Source organism: Odocoileus virginianus, chromosome 2 (assembly GCF_023699985.2).
Source record: "Odocoileus virginianus isolate 20LAN1187 ecotype Illinois chromosome 2, Ovbor_1.2, whole genome shotgun sequence".
In the NCBI taxonomy this organism is placed as follows: Eukaryota; Metazoa; Chordata; class Mammalia; order Artiodactyla; family Cervidae; genus Odocoileus; species Odocoileus virginianus.
In genome coordinates this window covers 101373284-101393940 of record NC_069675.1, presented here as the reverse complement: position 1 = coordinate 101393940, position 20657 = coordinate 101373284, and the positions used below count along the sequence as shown (strand labels likewise).

The following is a 20657-nucleotide window of genomic DNA, read 5'->3' as shown; positions in this document are numbered from 1 at the left end:
GGCAGGACGGGGAAGGGCCGGGGGCCCTCAGCTGCCTGGCTCCTGCCAGCCTTGCTGACCTCACTGGATCCCACACATCTCCCCAGCCCTGGCAGCACGTGAGCAGGCGTTCTGCCCACCAGGCCTGCCAAGCCCCAGTTCAGATGTCACCTTCTCCAGGAAGTCTTCCAGGCCCCCAGCCCAATTTGTGGAGTCCCACCATCCTTTGGAGGAGGACTCCAGGGCGCGCCCTCCTTGGGCTGGCCGTCTGTGGGTGACAGGCCCCCCGCTGTCTGAGGGCCAGGCCCCACTTGCCTGTGGCAGGGGCACATGGGGGCGGCCCCTCCCCGGCGTCCCCAGCCCGCACCCCTCTCCTCGCCGGCTGGCGCCCGTCCCCTCCCACACGGCCCTGGGCGTCTGGGGTCCCCCGCCCCCCTCGGCCCCGCCGGCGCGGGAAGGCAGGCGGGCGGGCAGGCGGCCGTTTGCTTTTGAATCCGGGCCGGGCGCCCTGAGTGGCCCTTTCAAAGGCCAGCGGGGGTGGGGGCCGTTCCCAGGCGCGCCCCGCCCCCCGCGCCGCCCCTCCGCCCGCTTTCCCACGCGCCCGCCGCCGGCGGTTCTCACGGCCGCGCCCCTCCCCCGTCTGGGAACTGCCCGCGCCTGCTGCGCCGGGGGTGCCGGGGAGCCCCGGGAAAGGGGTGCCACCCGGGCTCCTGGGGACGGCGGAAGGGCACGGCCACCCGGGGGGACCGCTGGGAGGGCTGGGTGCCGCCTAGGGGGTTGCTGAGGGAAGGGTCTTGTGTGCTCCCAGTGGGGTCCTGGGGGTCCTAGGGGTACATACTGCCCGGTGGGGTAACCGGGAACCGCGGGAGGGGCTGTGTGCTGCCTCGGGCGTTGATCGGGTGGGGGCCCAGGGACCTGCTGCCCAGGGGAGAATGAGGGGGCCCCAGGGGGTGGGGAACCGCCCCAGGGCCAGAGTCCCACTGCATTCTCTGACCCAGATTCTATTTGAGTCAACCTGGGGCCTGTAGCTGCCCACCCGCCCTGGCCTCACAGAGACACGGGGGGTCCTGGCCATGCCTGCCTGTCCCCTGGGAACAGCGAGCTCTGCGATGCCCCCTCCCAGCGTTGGGGCCGCCCGATTGGGAGCAGGTCCCGGGGCAGCCGTTACCGCCTCTGCTCCTCCTAAGGGCCCGGGCGGCCGGTCGCTGGACTTGGCAAAGGCAAGGACAGAGCCTGTGGACGGGAGCGTCCAGCACACTCCCACCAGCGGTCTGAGACCCACATGTCAGCCCCTGCACCCCCCCTCAGGGGCTGTGACTGCCCACTGTGATGGTCCAGGGGGGTGGACTTCGCCACTCGTCTGGGCCATGCTCACAGCCCTCGGCCTGCCTGGGTGGGCATCAGCATCCAGGTGAGCCGACGTGGGGTCTTATCCTGGCGGCCTGAGCTGTCAGCCCGCTGTCCCCACACAGTGGTGCTGGGCTGGGACTGCGGCTGGGAGAGCAGGGGACGGCTTGAGAGGATCAAGACACTAGGGGGACAAGGAGGGACCCCGACCGAAGCACAGCCTGCGGCCCGGAGCCTGAGGTCGGGGCTCAGACACACCCCAGCCGGGGGTGGGCTGGGCTACGCTGGCTGGGCTGCCCCTCAGTCAGGCCCCTGTCGTCCAGGCTGCTTCTCGGACCCGTGCTGATCTTCCTTGGCACCAGACCTGCTTTCCTCTCACTGTCCCCAGTGCCGGTCCCCTCCCCATCCGCCTGCAGGGGCAGCGCTCCCATCACGGCTCCTCCCGCCCCACAGTGGAGGCCGGGACACACCTCTGCAGCCCGAGTGTGTGCGTGCACAGGAGGGCCCCTCCACTCCTGCAGACGCATGTCCTCACCTGACACCTGATACACAGACACATGCGCGCACACACGTGCACACACGCACACAGGGACACACATGTGCACACACGGACACACGTGCACACACGGACCGACATGCGCACGCGGACACACGCACAGACACATGTGCACACAGGGACACATGCACAGACACATGTGCACACACGCACACAGGGACACACGCACAGACACATGTGCACACAGGGACACATGCACAGACACACGTGCACACACGCACACAGGGACACACGCACAGACACATGTGCACACAGGGACACATGCACAGACACATGTGCACACACGCACACAGACACACGCACACACATGTGCACACAGGGACACATGCACAGACACATGTGCACACACGCACACAGGGACACACGCACACACATGTGCACACAGGGACATGCACAGACACATGTGCACACAGGGACACACGCAGACACATGTGCACACACGCACACAGGGACACACGCACAGACACATGTGCACACAGGGACACATGCACAGACACGTGCACACACGCACACAGGGACACATGCACAGACACATGTGCACACAGGGACACATGCACAGACACATGTGCACACAGGGACACATGCACAGACACATGTGCACACACGCACACAGGGACACACGCACAGACACATGTGCACACAGGGACACATGCACAGACACATGTGCACACACGCACACAGGGACACACGCACAGACACATGTGCACACACGCACACAGGGACACACGCACAGACACATGTGCACACACGCACACAGGGACACACACGGACACACACAGCCGCCCTGAGGCGGGTGCTTTTTCCCTGGAGGACCTAGGTGCTTCCAAGGCACCCTCGTGCAGAGAGGGGTCCACTCACCGGCCCAGACCTGCCCCGTCGGGGTCTCCGGCCCCTAACCCGGCCCTGCCCCCCAGGGTGCCGACAGCGCCGGAGGCCCCACAGAGGGGCCGGGCCTGTGGGAACTGACCTCCCTGGGCCGGGGGGCGGGGCTAGCACCGAGCGGCCCCGCAGGGCTGCTGGCCTGTGTCTCCAGCAGGAGGATGGGGGAGACTGGAGCCTGCTTCACGGGTCAGGAAAGCCCTGGCTGGGGTTTCCGACCTCCCCGAGCAGGCCCCACCCCAGCCCCACACCTCCTCCGAGGCCTGGGCGGGGCCCTGTTGCCCCGACGTGTGCCGGAGGGGAGGGGGCTCGCCCCCCAGCGCCTGAGGGCTCAGCCGGGTGGGGGAGGGGCAGCAGGGCTTCCAACCCCCTGCGGGGGCCGCCGCAGGTCTGGCAGGAGGCTCGCAGCCCTGCCTGGGCCCTCCGAGTTGACAGATGACCCAGGGCCCCTCCAGAGCCACCGGACAGCGTGGGAGAGCGAGGTGGAGGGCAGACCCAGGCAGCGCCTAATCGCTTCCTCCGCAGCCGCCTGTCCACGCACGGGTGTCGGGCCCGCCCCGCCCCCCAGGGGCCTTTCATAGCAGCCCTTTGTCCCTGCGCCCATCACCATTTGTCGGGGCGGCTCTGGGGGGTCATGGTGCACAAACTGGCCCAGGGAGGCCTCTGGACCCAGCGGTCTCAGGACCTCAGGCAAGGATGGCGGGGCGGGTGGCGCCTGGCAGGCACCAAATGGGGCCAAGGGCCTGGGAACACACTGGTATCCTGCAACGGAGAACTGCTGTGCCCCCCAGGCCTCTGACACGAGTGGGAGACGCTTGCCAAGTGCAGAGTGGGAGGCGTCTGCGCCCCCCGCCCCACGCAGAGTGTGGGGGCATCCTCGAGCCCCGCCCCATGCAGAGTGGGAGGCGTCTGCGACCCCCCGCCCCATGCAGTGTGGGGGCGTCTGCGACCCCCCGCCCCACGCAGAGTGTGGGGGTGCCTGTGACCCCCGCCCCACTCAGAGTGGGAGGTGTCTGCGACCCCCGCCCCACACAGAGCGTGGGGGCATCTGCGACCCCCGCCCCAGGCAGAGTGGGAGGCGTCTGCGACCCCCCCCACCCCACGCAGAGTGAGAGGCGTCTGTGACCCCCGCCCCACGCAGAGTGGGAGGCGTCTGCGATCCCCCGCCCCACACAGAGTGGGAGGCGTCTCTGACCCCCGCCCCACGCAGAGTGGGAGGCATCTGTGAGCCCCGCCCACATGTGCTTGTGTGAAAGTGATGTTTATTTTTTTCTACTTTGTTATGCTTTGCTGTAAATTTGCTCTAAATGAGCACTAAGAGGCATTATTCTAGAGCATGTCATAGCTTCTCAGCCCAACCCCCCATCTTCCCTGCCTGTGGGGCCTCCTGGGCCTGGGTACCAGGCTGACCGCATCTCTCATCCTGGAGGGCCTAGCTCCCGCTGGGGGTGGGCACAGGGCCTGTGGGGGTCCCCAGGGCGCCAGCCTACTGGGAGCACAGTCCCGGCCTGTTGCTGGCAGGGCAGGGAGCCTTGCCCAGGTCCTCGGAAGTGGCTCCCTCCACTAGGCTCCCAGCCTGCGGCCCTGCCCCCTCAGGAGAGCTGCTTCTATCATGCCCTGTGCCCCGGCGGCCCCCGGTGTGGCCCAACGCCCCCCCACCAGCCCCCGACTTGGCCCAGGACTGGTGGAAGCCTAAGGTTGTTCACAGGCAGTTTGCAGCAGCCCGTGGGCAGGAGCATGGGTAAGGGTAAGGCCCCTGGCACGCAGGCCTGGCCTTCCCGCTGGCTTCTGTGGCCTGGCCAGGCCCATGGTGACAGCCCTCCCTGGCCCCTGACACCAGTGCACCAGCCGCCCCCACCGTGTGTGCGCCCAGGGCTGGTGGGAGCAGGCGTGCCTGGAGACACACAACTCGGGACAGACCCGTGACCTCCCTCTCGGCAGGCGCTGCTGGATGCAGCCGGGGTCCCTGGGCTCAGAGCTGAGAGCAGGCCTGCTCGCGGACAGGCTCCCAGTGCCTCTTCAGCTGTCCCCCCCCAGCTCTGTCTCAGAGGCTCACAGACCCACCAGGCCCATCGAGGGCTGGGGTGCCTCCCAGGGAAGTAAGTGGCCGGAGCAGCCCCTCGCCGCCCTCCTAGGGCTGTGGAGGGTGGGCTGCCCGGCCATGCCGGCCTGGCTTTGGGTCCTGGGCCACCACCAGCCCCCTGGGCCGGTCCCTGCTGGTGTCCTCACCCCCGGGAGGCAGCCTCCCTGACAGTGGGCTCCAGCCCCTGCCTAGGAGGTCCTCACACCTGCCGAGTTGGGCGGCTCAGCGGGCATGAGCTCCAGACAGCCTGGGCGCCGTGGGAGCCAGGCCCAGGCGGACCCCAAGATGGGGGAGCCAGGAGCCTGCCCATCCCTCCTGCCCCCACTCACCCACCCGGCCAGGCTCTGGGGGTGGAGGCCCACCCTGCCCTCAGGCCCCCAGCCTGGATGGGGTCCCAGAGACCTCGAGGGACCCAGGAGACCACACTGTTCAGGGCACCCACAGCCCCCTGCTGGTATCTGCCCAGATTCGCTGACGTCTGAGCCTGGGGTCTGCACAGCCCCTGCAGGGAGTGGGCCTGGCTCAGACACCACCTGCCTACACCCGCACAGCGGGGTGAGGCCCCTGCCAGGCAGGGGTGCCCGGCCAGCAGATGGGTGACCGTGAGCAGGTTCCTCAGCCCCTGGGAAGCTCCTTGAGAACAGGGTCGGCGGCTCCATCCTCCCCTGTGGGGCAGGGGGACGGGCTCTCAGCCTCTGACTGGGTGTGCGCTGCGCCCCCGGCTCTGCTCGGGGCACCGGGCAAGGGCGGCTGGACCCTGTGCTGGACAGGGATGCCTCCTACAGATGGGGGCCGCACGACGGGGCTGGCGGGCGGGCGGGCGGCTCAGAACCGGCTCTTCCAGCCGGGCGTGGCGGTGGGGGCAGGGGTGACCGCCGGGCCCGGCCGTGGGCAGCGGCCGTGGGAAAACCGGCACCATCGCTTCCCGAGGGTGGGGCGGGCCTCGAAGGGCACTGAGCGTTTGTCTGCGCGTGACTCAGCGTGAGCTGGCGCCCCGCCCCAGCGCGCGCCACTGGGTGCTGGGAAGGCCGCAGACCCCATCAGCGGACCCCACCCCACCGGGCTCCCGCACCTGCTGGTGCTGACCCTCGGGGGGCCTGGGCAGGGAGAGCCCGGCCCTGGGCAGGCAGCCCAGCCGGGAGGCCAGCTGGCCCGCCTCTTTGCAGCTCCTCCCTGGCTGGGCCTGGGGTGACCGCCAGCCTGACATGCAGCCGGGCCCTGCCCACGCTCCTGCCCGCTCGGCCCTGGTATCTGCGATGAGAAGGCAGAAGCACCCAGGTGTCTCCCTGCGCTGGAGTCTTGCCGGGGGAGAGGAGGCCCTCCAGGGGGCTCTGGGGAATCGGCCTCGCCCCCCAGAGGTGGCCCTGCCGTCTGGCACCTACTGTGCCACCTGCTGTGGCACCCCTGGCCGTGATGCTGGAGGCCGAGCTCCATGATGAAAGGCTTTGGGAGGAAAGAGGGTGTGTGTGGGTGATGCAGGAGCCCCCCACAGTGGCTCCAGGGTCCCCCGCCGCTGCCTGCCCCAGGCACTCCCCCTCCAGGGACTGATGGGGCTCACCAGGTGAGGGGGGTGCCAGGATCACCAAACAGGCATCCTCCTCCCGTGGACCGGCTCACCCCCTGACAGGAAGCCTTGTGTGCCCATCTGGGAGCCGGTCAGCCCCCCGCCCTCACCCTGCCATCCTGCTTGGCCCACCTTGCCTGCCCCTGGGAATCCTGTGTCTAGGCCCCTGCCAGGCAGTGGCCATCATGAAGTGATGGGGTGGCTGCATCGGGAGGCCCATCCCACCCCTGGGATGGTGAGGTTGGCGGGGCTGAGCCGAGGTCTTCACGGGAGCTCACTGCTAGACCAGGATCCTGCGTGTCTGGGCTCCTGCCCGCACACACTCGGTGCCAGCAGGCTCCAGACGGTGCCAGGCCCCGGGGGCCGGTGGGGACAGGTGTCGCTGAGAAGCGTGGACTCCGGAATGGGCCTGGCTGGCTCCAAGATGGGCTGAGGAGGCAGAGCAGCTGTTGGGCCGCCCCCTCGGCTTTCTAATGCTGGGCCTCCGTCCCCCACCGGTGTTGAGCCCTCAGGGGACCAGGCTTGGCTCTGGGGTTGGGGAGGACTGCTGGGTGGTGGTAGAGTCCTGCCAGGGCTCAGGAGTTGGAAGAGGCCGCCCAGGGCCAGCTTGGAGCCCATGCAGTGCGGGAGGGCTCCCCGGAGGTGGTGTGCCCCGTGTCCTGCGGCGAGAGGAAGGGAAACGTCATGTGTCTGTGAAACCCCCTGGGCCGGGCCGGAACCACAGGGAGCACAGGGCTGGGGGCGGGGGGCTTCGAGAACGCCCCGCGGCCCCAGCACCCCCTCTGCTCCCCAGGCCTGCAACTGTGACCAGTACCTGAGGGTCTCCAAGGACGTGATGAAGCAGCTGGTGCAGCTCAGCGTCCACCCAGGAGGCTCCGGTGGTGCCGGTGAGTGGGGCTCCTAGGGGTCTGTGGGAGGTGGCCCCACCGCTGGGTGCTCCGGGGGCCGGCGTACTCAGGCTGCCAGGGCAGTGCCCACAGGCAGGGGAGCCAGTGCCTGGGGCCAGCAAGGGGGCTGGGACCCCAGGCCCTCGGGGCCCCTGGGGTCATGGCCCCTGCTTTCTCCCCAGTGGGCCCTGCTCAGTCACCCTGCCCCACGCGTGGAGTGTACACGCAGACACACACACGTGCACCTTGCAGGCAAAGACACATGCTCAGCAGCACGTGCATGCTCACACGCCTGCCTGTGCATGCTCAGCCATGTGCACACACATGTTCACCTGCTGGCCCTTGCATCACAGGCCTTGCCAAGCAGCAATCTGAACGTTGGGGAACCTGGGTGCCCGGGAAGGTGGGTGAGCCCCGGGCATCCAGATCAGGAGCCCAGCCTCAGCTTCCCTGCGTGGCGGGTGGGCGGGAATGGAAGAAGGGCCTCTTGGGACCGCCAAGGGGGAGCCTGAGCCCAGGGTGCCCCGGGCGCCTCTGCACCATCGGTGCCCGGGTGCCGTCTTCTCTGCTGGCCGCTCCTATCCTGCCCGCATCCCTCAAAGGTTCGGGGCCACACATGGTGGGTGAGCGCTAGTGATGACCAGTGTCCAGCGCTGGGCAGCTCTCTGCTCTCCAGAGTGTGGCTGCGACTTGCTTGAGGTGAGGGGGGGAGGGGCGGGGCATGAGCAGTGGCCGCCATAGGGGGCCCCCGACACCCCAACCAGAGGCTCGGCCTGGCCCTGGGCAGCAACCCTCGGGCTGTCAGGTGAGGCCTAAGGTTGTGGCCTTGCTGGGCTCCACAGAGGCAGCAGGACTGGGTGGGGGGGCCGCCTCCATTCAGACTCCGGCTGCAGTTAATCTGGAGCCAGCTGCAGGGAGATGTTTGCCGAGCAAATTACCAGGGTCAGCAGGCCTGGGGCCTGTTCTCCCACCTGCTGGCAGGGCCCTCCGCGGGGGTGGGCCTCTCGCGGGGTCTCTCCTGCACCCCGAGGCCCCGCGGTCCCCTGGGCCCCTGCCCGCTCCACCCCGCCCTGTGCTGGCTGGTTGCGAAACTCACTGCTTGGCAGTGGGCTTATCTGCTCATCGCCACGGATGGGCCGCCCCCGCCCCTCCCGGCCCACGGTTCTCAGGCCCCCAAGTGCCCTAATCAGCCGATCTTGTGCCCAGAACTTGTTTCCCAAGGACCTTTGAGCCCCAAGAATGTCCCAAGGTGTGAGTTCCCATGGGAGGGAACTGGGCTGGCACAGAGAGTCTTGGCCCCCTGCCCTTTGCCCTCTCCCTGCAGGCACTGGGGGCTGGGCACTCGGAGGTGTCTCGTGGGTGCTGGGGCCACCCGCCCTTCCCTGGGACTGACCCTGATGTCCTTGATTGACAGGCAGTGAGGCCCCCCACAGCGATGGTGAGCAGGAGACAGGTGAGCCCTGGGGCCGCCCACCAGGGACACAAGGAGCCCCGGCATCTGGAACCCCAGGATGGGGGAGAGGGAATGGCCCTGTGCTCCATGGGGAAGGCAGTGCCAGGGAAGGCCAGGAAGAAAGAGGCCAGTCCCCTGTGACCCACAGGGTCCCTGGTAGGAGAGGCCGGGGGCGGGCAGCTGGGGGCTGAGGGAGGAGCCGCCGAACAGTGTGGGATGGGGGCAGCCTGCCTGAGGGAGGGGCTCAGGGTGGCCGCTTCCATGTCCAGGTTCAGCCCTGGAGGAGGCCCCCGAGGGCTGCACCTACGACCCCCCTTGCCGTTGGCTGGAGGACACAGACCTGCAGACCCGCGTGCCGGCCACGCTGGCGAACGGCACCCAGCTGCAGCTGGCGGGCGTCCCAGCGGGCGTGCTGCGGCGGCCCGGGCTGCAGCATTTCTACTGCTGCACCGGCTGCGGCAAAGTCTTCTGGGAAGGCTCCCACCTGGCCCGAGTCACCAGCAACTTCCAAGAGGTCCTGGAGGGCGCCCCCTGCCCGGCCGGCGGCCCCTCCTGAGAGAGGGGCCCAGGCTGCCTGGGGTAGAGGTGCAGAAGCCGCACAGGTGGCGGCTGTGGCTCCTTCCTCCGGTCTCCGCTCACGCCACGCCCCGCGCTCGCCATCCCCTCGCAGCCTCAGGGCCGGACTCAGGTGGCCCCCCAAACCTGCTGGAGCTCAGTGGGTGGGAGGTCGGGGTCCCCCCACTGTGCTGTGGCCACTCCCATCGCCTCCTCCACCAGGCACCCCCCAGGACGAGGGCCAGGGCCCCAGGCCCCTGGGACAGGGTCTTCCCTGCTTTCCCCCAGCGAAGCCAGCCATGGGACTCCCCTGGGACGTCAGACTCCAGCGAGCACAGGAGGTGGTCCTGGGGGACAGACAAGCCCCTGCCCAGCCAGGCCATGACCCCGCGTGGCCTCAGCCATCAGGCTGGGCGGCCCCCGCTCAGGTCTTCGCCATGTAGAAGGCCCTGAATACACGTGCGTTGGAGCCTCGTCACAAGGAAGGAGGTAGCTGCCCTCTCGCCCAGGGAGACACAGGCTCAGACCCCGCGCTGACCCCAGGGGGGCTCATGTGAGCAGCGGGCCTGGGCCCAGACCACGGCCTGCCCTCGCCTGCCTCCCCCTGGCTCAGCCCCAGGAATGCGCACCCACCCTGGCCCACATCCCTTTCCTGTCCTTCCTGCCCAGAGCGGAAACCAGCAGAGATTTGGCCGCGGGGCCGGGCGTCTGCACCCTCTGCCCCGCCCCCGTGTTCCTGACCACACCAGGGACGGCCGTGGCCTCTGAGCCCCCCGGGGTGTAGCCCCCGCCGTGTGTTGGGCGCGGACCCACTCAGCCCCCAGCAACACTGGGCCTCACGGGCCGGGGCACAATCCACAGATGGGTCACCCCCTGGGGTTGAGGGCGGTGTGCTGGGGCCGCTCTGCCCACTGGCTCCCCTCTCCCCTGAGGTCACTGGGCCTGGGCTGAGCAGGGGTGCCAGGGTGACTGGGTCCCCACGGGGGCGGGGACCCCCTGCAGCTAGGGTCCCGCCTCCAGGAGCAGGACCTCCGGCCCCACGTCCTGTCCTGGGACAGCAGCCCCGACCACTCCTCCCCCGCAGGGTTAAGAGGAAGCAGGGTGGGGGGGGTCCCAGCCAGCTGCGTCCTGGGGACTCTGCCCTGACCCGCGGCCCCAGACAGACAGAGGCCAGGGCCACAGGCTCGGGGGGCCGAGCCATGTCCTTTCAGGCTGCCATGCGGGTCCACCCCAGCCCCGCCCAGCACTCCACGGAGAGGAGAGGCCAGCTGAGCAGGACCCGGTCCTCAGGCCTCGCAGCCCCGCCGGGCCTGCCTCCCGCCCCCGCCCTCTGCTGCCAGGCCGGCTGCCTGCGTCCGTCCGTCCATTCGTCCGGGGACTCCCAGACTCACAGGCTCACTGCTAGCCCGTCCAGGCCCCGGCCCCCTCCCTGGCCCTCGGCCTGCGGGAAGCACCCTCCGTGCCCGCTCTGGGCTAGGGGTCAGACGCTGGGCCGGCAGGGTGGGCTGCGCCCGGGTGCCAGGCCTCGGGGACTGTCTGCCGCAGTTCCTGCCCCGGGCTCCTTCCTCCGCGGCCGCTGGCCCGGGGCTGGTGTTTGTTATTTGATCTCTATCCTCGCGCCCTTCTACCAGGTGTCTGGGCTGCTGGGAAGAAACGCTCTCCTCTTTCCCACGCTCCCCGACACATTTTAATGAATTAGCTAGAAGCCCCGCCCCGCGGCCCGCAGCCTGCTCAGCCTCCCTCCCCTGCCGAGCACGTTAAGGTGGCCGCGGCCTCCTGGCTCCGGCCAGTGCCCCTCCCGCGCTGTCCTCCCCGCCGCCCCACCCAGCCCTCCCCAGCCCGGGTTGAGGGGGGGGGCTTCCTGTCACCCACTGCTCTGAGCCTCTAAAGGAAAGGGGTCCCCCGGGGGAGGAGGCTGTCCTCCAACCCTGGACTCCTCCTGGGGTCGCACCCCTGGGCCAGCTCCCAGGAGGACGTCGGTTTAGCCTTGTAGTCAGCGTTGGGCCTGTCACCCCAGATCCGAGGTTGAGGGCTTCTCCTTCCCAGCCAGTGAGCCCCTTGTCTATTTGTGGAAATGACATCACCAATGCCACAGACATCAGGAGCTTCTCCAAGCCCCAGGACAGGGTCTGGCAGGGTCCCCAACCCCCGCCTCCCCGCCCAGCACATCATTTGGAACAAATGTCCTCCTTTTGGACATGTCCTTCAGCAAACATCAGGAAGTGCTTCCTGGAGCCAGCGCCCCCCACGCCCCTCTCTGGTCCTGTCCTTGGACGGGCAGCTCTGGGCTCACGGTGTGTGGACCACAGCCACCCCGAGCACAGTTCCCCTCAGCCACAGAGGAGCAGGAGCCATGGGCTCCTCGCGGACAGGGTGGCCATCACCCTGGCCCCACAAATGAGCAAAGGGCTGGGGGCTGGGTGACTGCAGGGCTACACCTGTCTGACCCGCACTCTGAGGCTGGGGGTGGGGTCGGGGGGCGTGGCAGTGACCTCAGGCTGGGCTCCTGTGGCCTCTCTGGGCACACCGTCCCTGCCCGGGGGCACCGAGCTGACAATTTCATGCCCCGAGGTGGTGGCCTCGCGTTCCCACACTGAGTTCACAGGGCCCCTTTGTCTGCCGCCCGCTGCGGTGTCAATGGGACTTTTCTCCCAGGCTCTGCTCCCGGGCCCAGCGGGGTCTCCAGACGCTCTTCTCCAGGCCAGGGGGGCCTGAGCCCCCCACCTGGGTGGGGCCTCGCTCTGTGAACCCACCACCTTCTGGGGATGGGCCTGGGCGCAGCCGGGCCCAGCAGATACACAAAAAGCACAGACGCAGACCCGCCCTCAGAGTGCCGGCCCCTCTGTGCCACTCCAGGGAGCGGGTGCGGGGTGGCTGGGGCCCCGCAGGTCTCGGCACTGCGCAGGGCCACCCCTTCCCACTCTGGAGGCAGACATGGGCCTCTCTCCCAACCACAGCTCGTCTCGGGCTGGTGGGGAGGGCGGCTGGAGGTGGGCAGGGATCCCCACTCTCAAGGTGGTCAGCTCAGCAGCCACTGACCCCAGACCCCCTTACTGGGCCCAGGGGACGTATCTTTGCAGGATAAGTGGGCAAAGGAGGGGCTCCCCAAAGCAGCAGCACCCCAGTCACGCCAGGGCCAGGCTGAGCACAGGGCCTGGGCCGGGTCTGTGCTCAGCTCAGGGCATAACCACCTGCGTACTGGGGAGCAGAGCTGAGCAGGGGGCTGGACCGCCAGCCTCAGGAAGAACAGGGCAGGGGCCTGGGTGGCCCTGGCCACCGGAAGGACCCCAAGGTGGGGCAGCCAGAGTCTGAGGTCTTGCCTAGTTCGTTCTGCGGTTTGGCTGTGACTCCTCCCAGGTCACAGAGCAGGGGCGGGCGCTTCACCCACGTGGGTCTCCAGGCCTAGGGGACATGGGACAGACACCCACCCAGTTCATCACCAAACAGGGCCTAACAGGGTGGTCTCCCCAGCTGCCTCCTGGGAATTCCCAGCGGCCTCTGAAGGAATTCCAGTGGCTGCAGTCGCCCCGGGCCGACTGCTCTGAGGTTCATTCCTCCTTAATTTCCAACGACCACAGCAGAGCTATAAACTGTGAAATTCTAATGAGGAAATTTGGCGGCAGTGTTAGAGTGTCAATAAAAAGCAGGTTTACTGTTTAGAAGTGAGTCATTTCAGAGTTCCCTTTCAGCATAGCATTGGCACCTCACCTGGGGCCGCTCACCTGGCCAGGCCTCACCTGGCCCAGTTCCTGCTGATGGGGTCGGCCCAGGAGAGGAGGCAGGCCCCTCCAGGGCGGAGTGGCTGACTGCCAGGCCAACCCCAGCCCCACGGCCACAGACTCGATTCTGCTGGGGCAGTGCTGAGAAAACCTCAGGGCCTGGCTCCTCTTGCCAGTCAAGTTAGGGAGCTAACGGGGTGACCGAGGCCCCCGGGGGAGCGGTTCTCCAGCGGAAAGGCCCCGCGTGGCTGAGGTCACAGGCCCGAGATGTCCTAGAGTTGTCGCTCTGGGGGAAATGTGTCCCACGGGCCGGGCTGGGCGAGCCTCGTCCCTGCGAGCGCCTGAGGTGCTGGGGACGTGGAGTGCCCGCGACCAGCACTCCAGGAGCGGGGAGCGAGACTGGGGGTCTCTACCCGAGCCCCGCCCCCCCCCAGTCTGAGATGCCAGCAAAGACCCAACCAGAGGAGGCGGCCCTCGCGCCCCTCGGGGCCGCGCTAGGCCCTGGGCTGGACCTGCTCTGTCCGCGCACGGAGCTTGGAATTCCCCGGGTGTCTAGAGGGAGCGTGGGAGGGGCGGCGGCGGAGACTCGGACCCCCGCCCACCCGCGGCCACCTGGCTCCCAGCCCCGCGCCGCTGGCGGCCAGCGCCCCCTGCCGCGCGGCCGTCCAACCGGACACGCCCCTCGCGGCCCCGCCCCGCGCGAGCGCTGCCCAATGGGCGGGCGGCGGGCGCGCGCGTCACGGGCGCCTATTGTCATGCAAATATAAAGGAGGTAAAAGGCGTCCTGGCGCGGCGGGCGGGCGAGTGCAGCGGCGCCTGGGGAGGCGCGTGGAGCCTCAGCCCGAGAGCGCAGGGACCGGGAACGCGGCGCCGCCGCCCCGGCCCGGCCGGCCCCGCAGACGCAGCGCCCGCCCCCGTCGCCCGCCCGCCGGGCGCGGCTGGATGTGGCGGGGGTCCCGAGGCGGCGGCCCCCGGCCCCCAGCGCCCGGAGCGCCCAGGGGTGGCGTGCAGGGCCCGGGGGCGCCGCGACTTCCATGCGCCGAGGCGCGCCCCGAGGCAGCCGGGGGCCCGCGCCGAAGCCGCCGCCCGCGCTGAGCCGCGGCCCGCGCCTGGCAGAAGCATGAGCCAAGCCGAGCTGTCCACCTGCTCGGCGCCGCAGACGCAGCGCATCTTCCAGGAGGCCGTGCGCAAGGGCAACACGCAGGAGCTGCAGTCGCTGCTGCAAAACATGACCAACTGCGAGTTCAACGTGAACTCGTTCGGGCCGGAGGGTCAGACTGCGTTGCACCAGTCGGTCATCGACGGCAACCTGGAGCTAGTGAAACTGCTGGTCAAGTTTGGCGCGGACATCCGCCTGGCAAACCGCGACGGCTGGAGCGCGCTACACATCGCCGCGTTCGGCGGCCACCAGGACATCGTGCTCTATCTCATCACCAAGGCCAAGTACTCCGGCGGCGGCCGGTGATGCCGGTCCAGACCCCGGCCCGCACGCTGGCCCCGCGCGCGTCCTCCCTGCTGTACCTTCCCGCCAACTACCTCGGTGTGCGCCCGGCCCTCGGCGCCCGCGGCCACCACGAGTCCGGCGCGCACGTCCGTGCCCACCGGGGACCGCGCACGCCCGAGACCGGGGGCCGGGGCCGCCTCCCCCCGCGGCCACCGGGGACCGGCCGGGGCGCTTCCCACGGCCCCGCCCGCCGCCGCGCGGGTGGGGGAGGAGCGCGAGCCCCAGCCCCTTTGAAATTTGAGTCTCGCCACCACCGAGTTCGGAATCCCGAGATACCGGATCCTCCTGCTCGAAATGTTTTCTCCCGAAGGTGGAAGGACCCGTGGCAGACGCGCGACGGAGGAGACGCTCTGCCGTTCCCGGGGCTCTAAACTATTTATCACGTGTGTGCATATTTGTGGGTGATGTATGTGCGCCTGAATTTCGTGTTTGGAAAATATTGTGCGTGGTCAATGTGTTTAAGCGGGGGGTGAGCTGGGAGATGTACTTTTTTTTTTTTTTTTTAGTCTTAAAACTAAAAACTTGAGTCTTGTCATTTCTTGGTTGCACTGAAAATACCGCCGGCCTGATGGTTCCCCCGCGCTGCTCCGTCCCCTCCGGCTTCTCCCCCTCACCTCCCCTCCTCCGCCCGCCCCGCCTTCCCCTCTCACACACACGATTCCGCGTGAGTTTTGGAAGCCCCGGGTCCCCCTCCCCCTTCTCCGGTGAGAGGTCGCCATCCGCCAAGCCTGCCGGTTTGCAGAGCTTCCGTGGGAGCCTGGGTGCTCGGGTGTGGCGGTGACGGAGGTAGGGATCAGCCTTTCTAGTTAGTTCTATTATAGTTAACAGTCGATTGCACACTTTTTTAAAAAAAGTAAATGGATTTGCCACAATTAAATGTCATAACATTTATGACAATATAAAATATTAACATATTTTAAGCCAAGTTTTAGGTGTATTTTTTGAATCTTGGTTATAGACCCAATTTTAAAGGGCGTTGTATCCAGCGTTGTGAAGGCAACTGTACCCATATTTATATTTTTATAAAATGCCTATAAGACTGTGAATCTCTTGTGCTACTTGCCGAGTGAGCTGAAGGGCCCCTTTACCCCTCTTCAGCCTCCCAGAGCTTCCAGGACCCGATTCGAATCCGAAAGCCCAGCCAGGCGGGAGGGGCCGCGCGAGGACCCAGGCCGGAGGCCTTCCCTCTGCGTCACTCTTAGTCCCGAAAGGCGCCCTTCCTGGTCTCCGAGATTCCAATTTTCTATGCAACCCCACACCCCTTGTTGTTTTGATCCTGAGAAATAAAAGGGAGGCTGAATTATTCAAATTTAAATGAGGCTTCCCTAGGGTAGAAGTGCTGCTGACCCTTCGTGCAAAAATGGGGAGCACTTGAGGACACAGGTGGGTGGAGGCCCTTTGTGCGTGGCTGGTCAGATTTGGGCAGTCATCTGTGGCTTTTTATAAAACCTTGTGTGAGAAGAATATATTGATAATGTCAGTGAAAAGCAGACATTGAAACTGAGGCACAGATTACTCCAAGAGGAGTTTTTCTGTATATTTTTTTCTAGATGCAAATACCTTTTTAATTATGTTAATTAATGTTAAGACTCTAGGCTTATGTGGAAGCTGTGTGTGGGTCCCCGTGTGATCACTTCTAACTGGATGAAGTCGCAGCACATTCCTGAGTGTACGATATAGACTTGTAGCCCAGCGTGGAAAATTTATAAATAAATTTTTCATTGATCTTTTTTATTAAAAAAAAAAGTCTGTTGGTTCTTCTTGGGCTTGGCATGGGATGAGAGTCAGGCTGCAACGTGCTGTTTGCAGTGACAACCACGCAGTGCTTGGCTTGTCTCCACTGCAAGACAGAGCCTGGGAAGCTGGCTCTGGGCTCAGCTCAGAGGCACCGCAGTGGCCACGCAAAGGGCTTGTGAGGACCCCGCCTGCCCATCTTCTTCCAGCTGCAGGAGGGCGGCACCCCAGGGTGCCCAGAGCCACTTCCTCTGCTCCTGGCAAAGCAGCCAAGGCCTCCCCATGGGAGTTCTGCTTGAAACGACCCGCCCCCGCCCCCCCAAAGCCAGCCTGCCAGGGCCCCTCTTGTCTCCTGGCCCCCAGCTACTAGGGGTTTCTGCTGGACCACCTGCTGCACAGAAAGGGTACCCTCCAAATGTCGGGGGGCTTCTGATGACTGTAAGTCCCCCCCTTCCCCTCTGGCCCCTAGTGGCTCCTGAGAGTCAAGGCCAGCATGCCCCAAGCAGCCACTGCCCCAGGGCACAGACCCTGCAGGCCACTCTGGTCCACCCCTGGGGCTGGCATAGGAGGGGGTGCAGGGCACAGACAACCACCCCCTGCTCCCCCAGCCTTCCTTCCCCTGCAAGAGCCACCTGCCCAGAGGGGACTGGGAGAGCCAGGCCTCAGAGTTTTAACTTGTTCTTTCAGACACCCCTTCCAGAAGCACGAGGGTGTCGGCTTCCCCTCAGGAGGGTTACCGATACATTATGTACCCAAGACACAAAGACGCATTGTCATTTCCCGGTTCCTACTTTGCGTCTCCAGCTCTGTTCTGCCCTGAGGATTTTCCAAGGGAATTTTCAGTTGGTTAAACAGACATTCACGGACCCCCAGCTGGCCCACCCGATGGGCCGGCTCCCTCCTAAAACACCGCAGAGATGAACCGAATATTTGACGCAAATGAGCCCCCAGGGGAGGTGGTGTGCACCTGGCCACTCAGGTCAAGTGAGAAGGTCTGCCCCGGGGGGAGGGGTGCCTGGCCCCAAAGGAAAAGGTGCTGCAAGAATTTGGACACCGTTGGGGTATCTGGCCTGGGTACTACCTGGCCACCCAAGTGGCCGGACCACAGTCTCCACTTCCCATGTTGACACCTCAGGGGAGAAAGTCAAAGCTATCAACAAATGAAGGGAGGGTGCAGGCTCCTGCCGCAGGCCCCCAGCTGAGCGGTCAGGGCCGGGCGCTCACAGCGGTGAGCTGGCCAGCGCTTCACCTGGGGTCCCCACCACCCCACCTCAAGCTTCAGATGCGGGAACAGCTCTTCAAGCCTCTTGGTGGCCTGGGTGACAAAGAGGTGCAGTGACCTCCTGACCTGGCCTCCAGGATCCCACGGTGTGTGTGAGGAGGGCAGGCCTCCGGGCCAGGGCACCCAGGGGGGAGCGGTCTGGCAGGCAGCCCTTGGGCCTCTGGGAAGCCCCGGAGTGGCTGCCGTGGAGGAGGCAGACAGACCAGCGACCAAGGGCAGGGCGGGAGCCCTTCTCCCGGCCAGGATTGCTGGCAGCTCCTGGCCACTGTCAGGCTCTCTGACCTAAGCCCGGCGGAACTCAGGAAGTGTTTACTGTTGAAAGGGATGCCAGAGAGACCAGGAAATGCAGGGAAATGGTCAGCCAGAAAGAGTGATCTCCAAAGCCAGCAGGCGTGGGAGCCAGGACAGAGCCGGCCAGAGCTGAGAGCGGGGGCGGCGGGTGAGGAGGGCGAGGGGGCCGGCGGCCCTCAGGCTCTGCCCCGCAAAGGCCCTGCGGTCAGCACAGGCCGCTCAGCCGCGTGCACACGGGCAAGGGCCGCGGCACGCAGGTCAGAGCTGCGAGAGGCAAGCGCCTCCTCGGGCCGCGTGGAGCCTGCGGGAGGAGGCCGGCTTGCCAGGCTCTGGGGGCAACTGGGAAACAAAGCCCGAGGCCAGAGTCTGCCCGCGCGGCCCCGGGAGGTCTGGGAACCGCTGAGGGCGCCTCCCGAGGCCTCCTGGGCACCCCCTCCCGGGGCTCCTGGGTTTGGGGAAGCCCCTCCCCCACCGCCCCGCCGCGGCCAGCCCGGGCTCCCCTCCTCTCTGCCCGGCGCATTCTTCTGCTTGGCTGTCCGTCGGGTCGCCGCGGCTCGCGTCCGTCTGTCGATCTTTCTTCTCGCGCCCCCTCCAAAGCCGCGGGCCCCATTCATTCCCGAGGCCTCTGCCCTTTCCTGCGCGCGGGTCCGCTCGGCGAGCAGCTGCTATGCTAATGAGGACGGGGCTGGGGGCGGCAGGGATCGGCGGGCGGGGGCGGCGAGGCTGCGGGGAGCGGGGCGCGGGCCCCGGCGGGGGGAGTCGGCGTGGCGAGGCCGGGGGCTCGGCAGTGGGGGCGGCGGGGCAATGGGGCCCGGCCGGGGGGCGGGGTGACGGGGGGCGGGCGCTCCCAGAGGCCGGATCTCTGCGTTCAGAACCCGCGGGGGCCCCCGCCCCGCACACCCACTCGCCGCCCGAGGGGTGTGCGGGGTAGAGACCAGCTGTCACCTTGCTCTGGGGTCGCGGCCTGGGGTTGGCCGGCTGGTTCTGGAGGCTCCCGCCCCCGCGCCCACCGGTGCGTCCCCTGCAGGCGGGGGACTGGGCCGAGACGCGGGGCCGAAAGGCCCCGCTGCCCCCCGGCCCGGGAGGTTGGATACTGGCCCCCCGAGGCGGTGCCCGGGGGGGGGGCCCGGTCGCGGCGAAAGGGGGTGGGGCGAGACGGCTGGAAAGGACACGCGGCGTCCGAGGGGCGACGACTTCTGAAAGCGAGTGTCTTCTGCACCCGGCTCTCGGTCCGCCGGCGGGGCGCCCTCGAGCGCAGACAGCGAGCAGCGCCCAAGGCCCGGCTCGGACCCGGGCGGGGAGGCCGGCGGCGCGGGCTGTGCTGCCGCCCCGCGGCCGCCGCTGACACTGCGCCAGGGGCGGGGGCTCCCGGGCCGCACGACCCCCGCCTGCTGCGGATCCCGGCCCAGGGGTCCTCCGCGCACCACCCTCGCGGGCCCGGCGCCCGCGACCTCGTCTTCTCCGAGGAGCCCGGGGCGGCTGAGGGCCGGGACCCTACGGTCAGGGTTCGAGCCGAAGGCGGTCGGGCTGCTCGCAGGCCTGGCTCGGGTGCCCGCGGGGGACAGCGCCCTGCAGGCCCCGGTCGGTCGCCGCTGCGGTGACAGCACCGGCCAGGCCCGGGGGCACCTTGTGGAGGGGCGACCGCGGAGGTCCGCTGCCCGGCGGGTAGGGCGCTGGAGCAGGTCGGCAGTCCAAGGAAGGGGCAGCTGTGTTGACCCTATTGACGGACATTGAAAATGCACAGTTTTCAGTGTCCTGAGCTGAGTTTTATTCAGGATCTTAGGGGGCACTATAGCCCAGGAGACAGCTTCCCATCGCTCTGAGTGACGGGCTGCTCCCTAACAGTGGGGGAGGAGCCAGTATCCTTGTGGCCTGGCCTGGGGGGTGGGGGGAGCCCCCCAGGGGTGGGGGGGGGTGAACACCCGTCATGCTGCAGCCAAGCACACATTTCAGTAGAAGGTAGCTGGGAGCATTGATGATTTTGTTTTTCTATGTATGGAAAGACGCCACAAGTTTTCCTGAAATATATCTAACTCTCTAAGGGGCCTGTTTTCCCAAAGCACAAAGTGCCTCATCCCGTCTTTCATCCCGAATTCTGTTCAGGGTGCACTGTAGGTCAGTGACTGCAGTGGCTGATGACTTGATCTTTGTACAATCCATCGTGGCTTCTACAGGCCCCAGAAAGAGACCCAGACCAGGGCCGGGGGAAGTGAGCCCATCACGGCCCTCGTGGAGTGACTGGCTGTAGTGTGCTGTTCTCCTATTTGGTCAAAAGGGGAAGGAAGGACATTCCAGGGCCCCGGGCCACAAAGAGTGGACAGTCAGCAGGACATAGGATGAGCCCAAGCCCTGTGGACATGGCCACCACGTGACTCACTTCAAGACACAGACTGCATCCGTCAGAACCACCAGGTCCAGTCGTGGGCGCTGGTGGCACATCCGCAGAGGAGCTCAGTGGTGGGCACGACTCCGGCGGCCAGATGAGGCTGGCCCTGGGACCGCAATCCGCCGGCCGTCTCCCCGCCCCATCCCCCATTCCACAGAAAGTGTCTGTGCTGGGCGTGACCAAGGACAAGACTTCTCTCTCTGTCCGAACTCTTGCCCGGCTCAGAAGTGGGGGCCTAGAGACCAGGTTTATCCCTGGTGGGTAAAATCTGCCTCTTCATGTCTGGGGGACCCTCATTGGTACCCTGTGGACAAGAACCCCCAAGGGAGCCAAGCCCAAACTGTCTCACAAACTTTCCAAAGGAATATGATAGTATGTAAACAAGACAGAATGTATTTCTCATCATGAAGTTAGAGTAGGTGGTATTGGGCTGGTATG

At 66.8% G+C, this 20657-nt stretch overlaps 2 protein-coding genes across 13 annotated transcripts in view; both read left to right on the top strand.

The window, feature by feature from the left end:
• The window catches only part of EXD3 (exonuclease 3'-5' domain containing 3), an 85444-nt gene extending 72478 nt beyond the window's left edge, over positions 1 to 12966 (top strand). For all 12 annotated transcript variants that reach the window (XM_070456485.1, XM_070456540.1, XM_070456533.1 and 9 more), the window contains 3 exons: positions 7202 to 7295; positions 8710 to 8748; positions 9018 to 12966. In XM_070456485.1, coding sequence (XP_070312586.1) covers positions 7202 to 7295; positions 8710 to 8748; positions 9018 to 9304 — 420 coding nt within the window. In that variant the 3' untranslated portion in view covers positions 9305 to 12966. The remainder of the gene's footprint in view (positions 1 to 7201; positions 7296 to 8709; positions 8749 to 9017) is intronic.
• Positions 12967 to 13581: 615 nt separating this feature from the next.
• Positions 13582 to 15061, top strand: NRARP (NOTCH regulated ankyrin repeat protein). The gene has a single exon (XM_070456598.1). The coding sequence runs from the start codon at positions 14143 to 14145 to the stop codon at positions 14485 to 14487; it is 345 nt and encodes a 114-aa protein (XP_070312699.1). The 5' UTR covers positions 13582 to 14142; the 3' UTR covers positions 14488 to 15061.
• The last annotated feature ends 5596 nt before the right edge of the window (positions 15062 to 20657 follow it).

What these genes read in the sequence shown, in the direction of transcription:
- NRARP (XM_070456598.1), top strand. Translation starts at nt 14,143, where the DNA reads ATGAGCCAAGCCGAGCTGTCCACCTGCTCGGCGCCGCAGACGCAGCGC.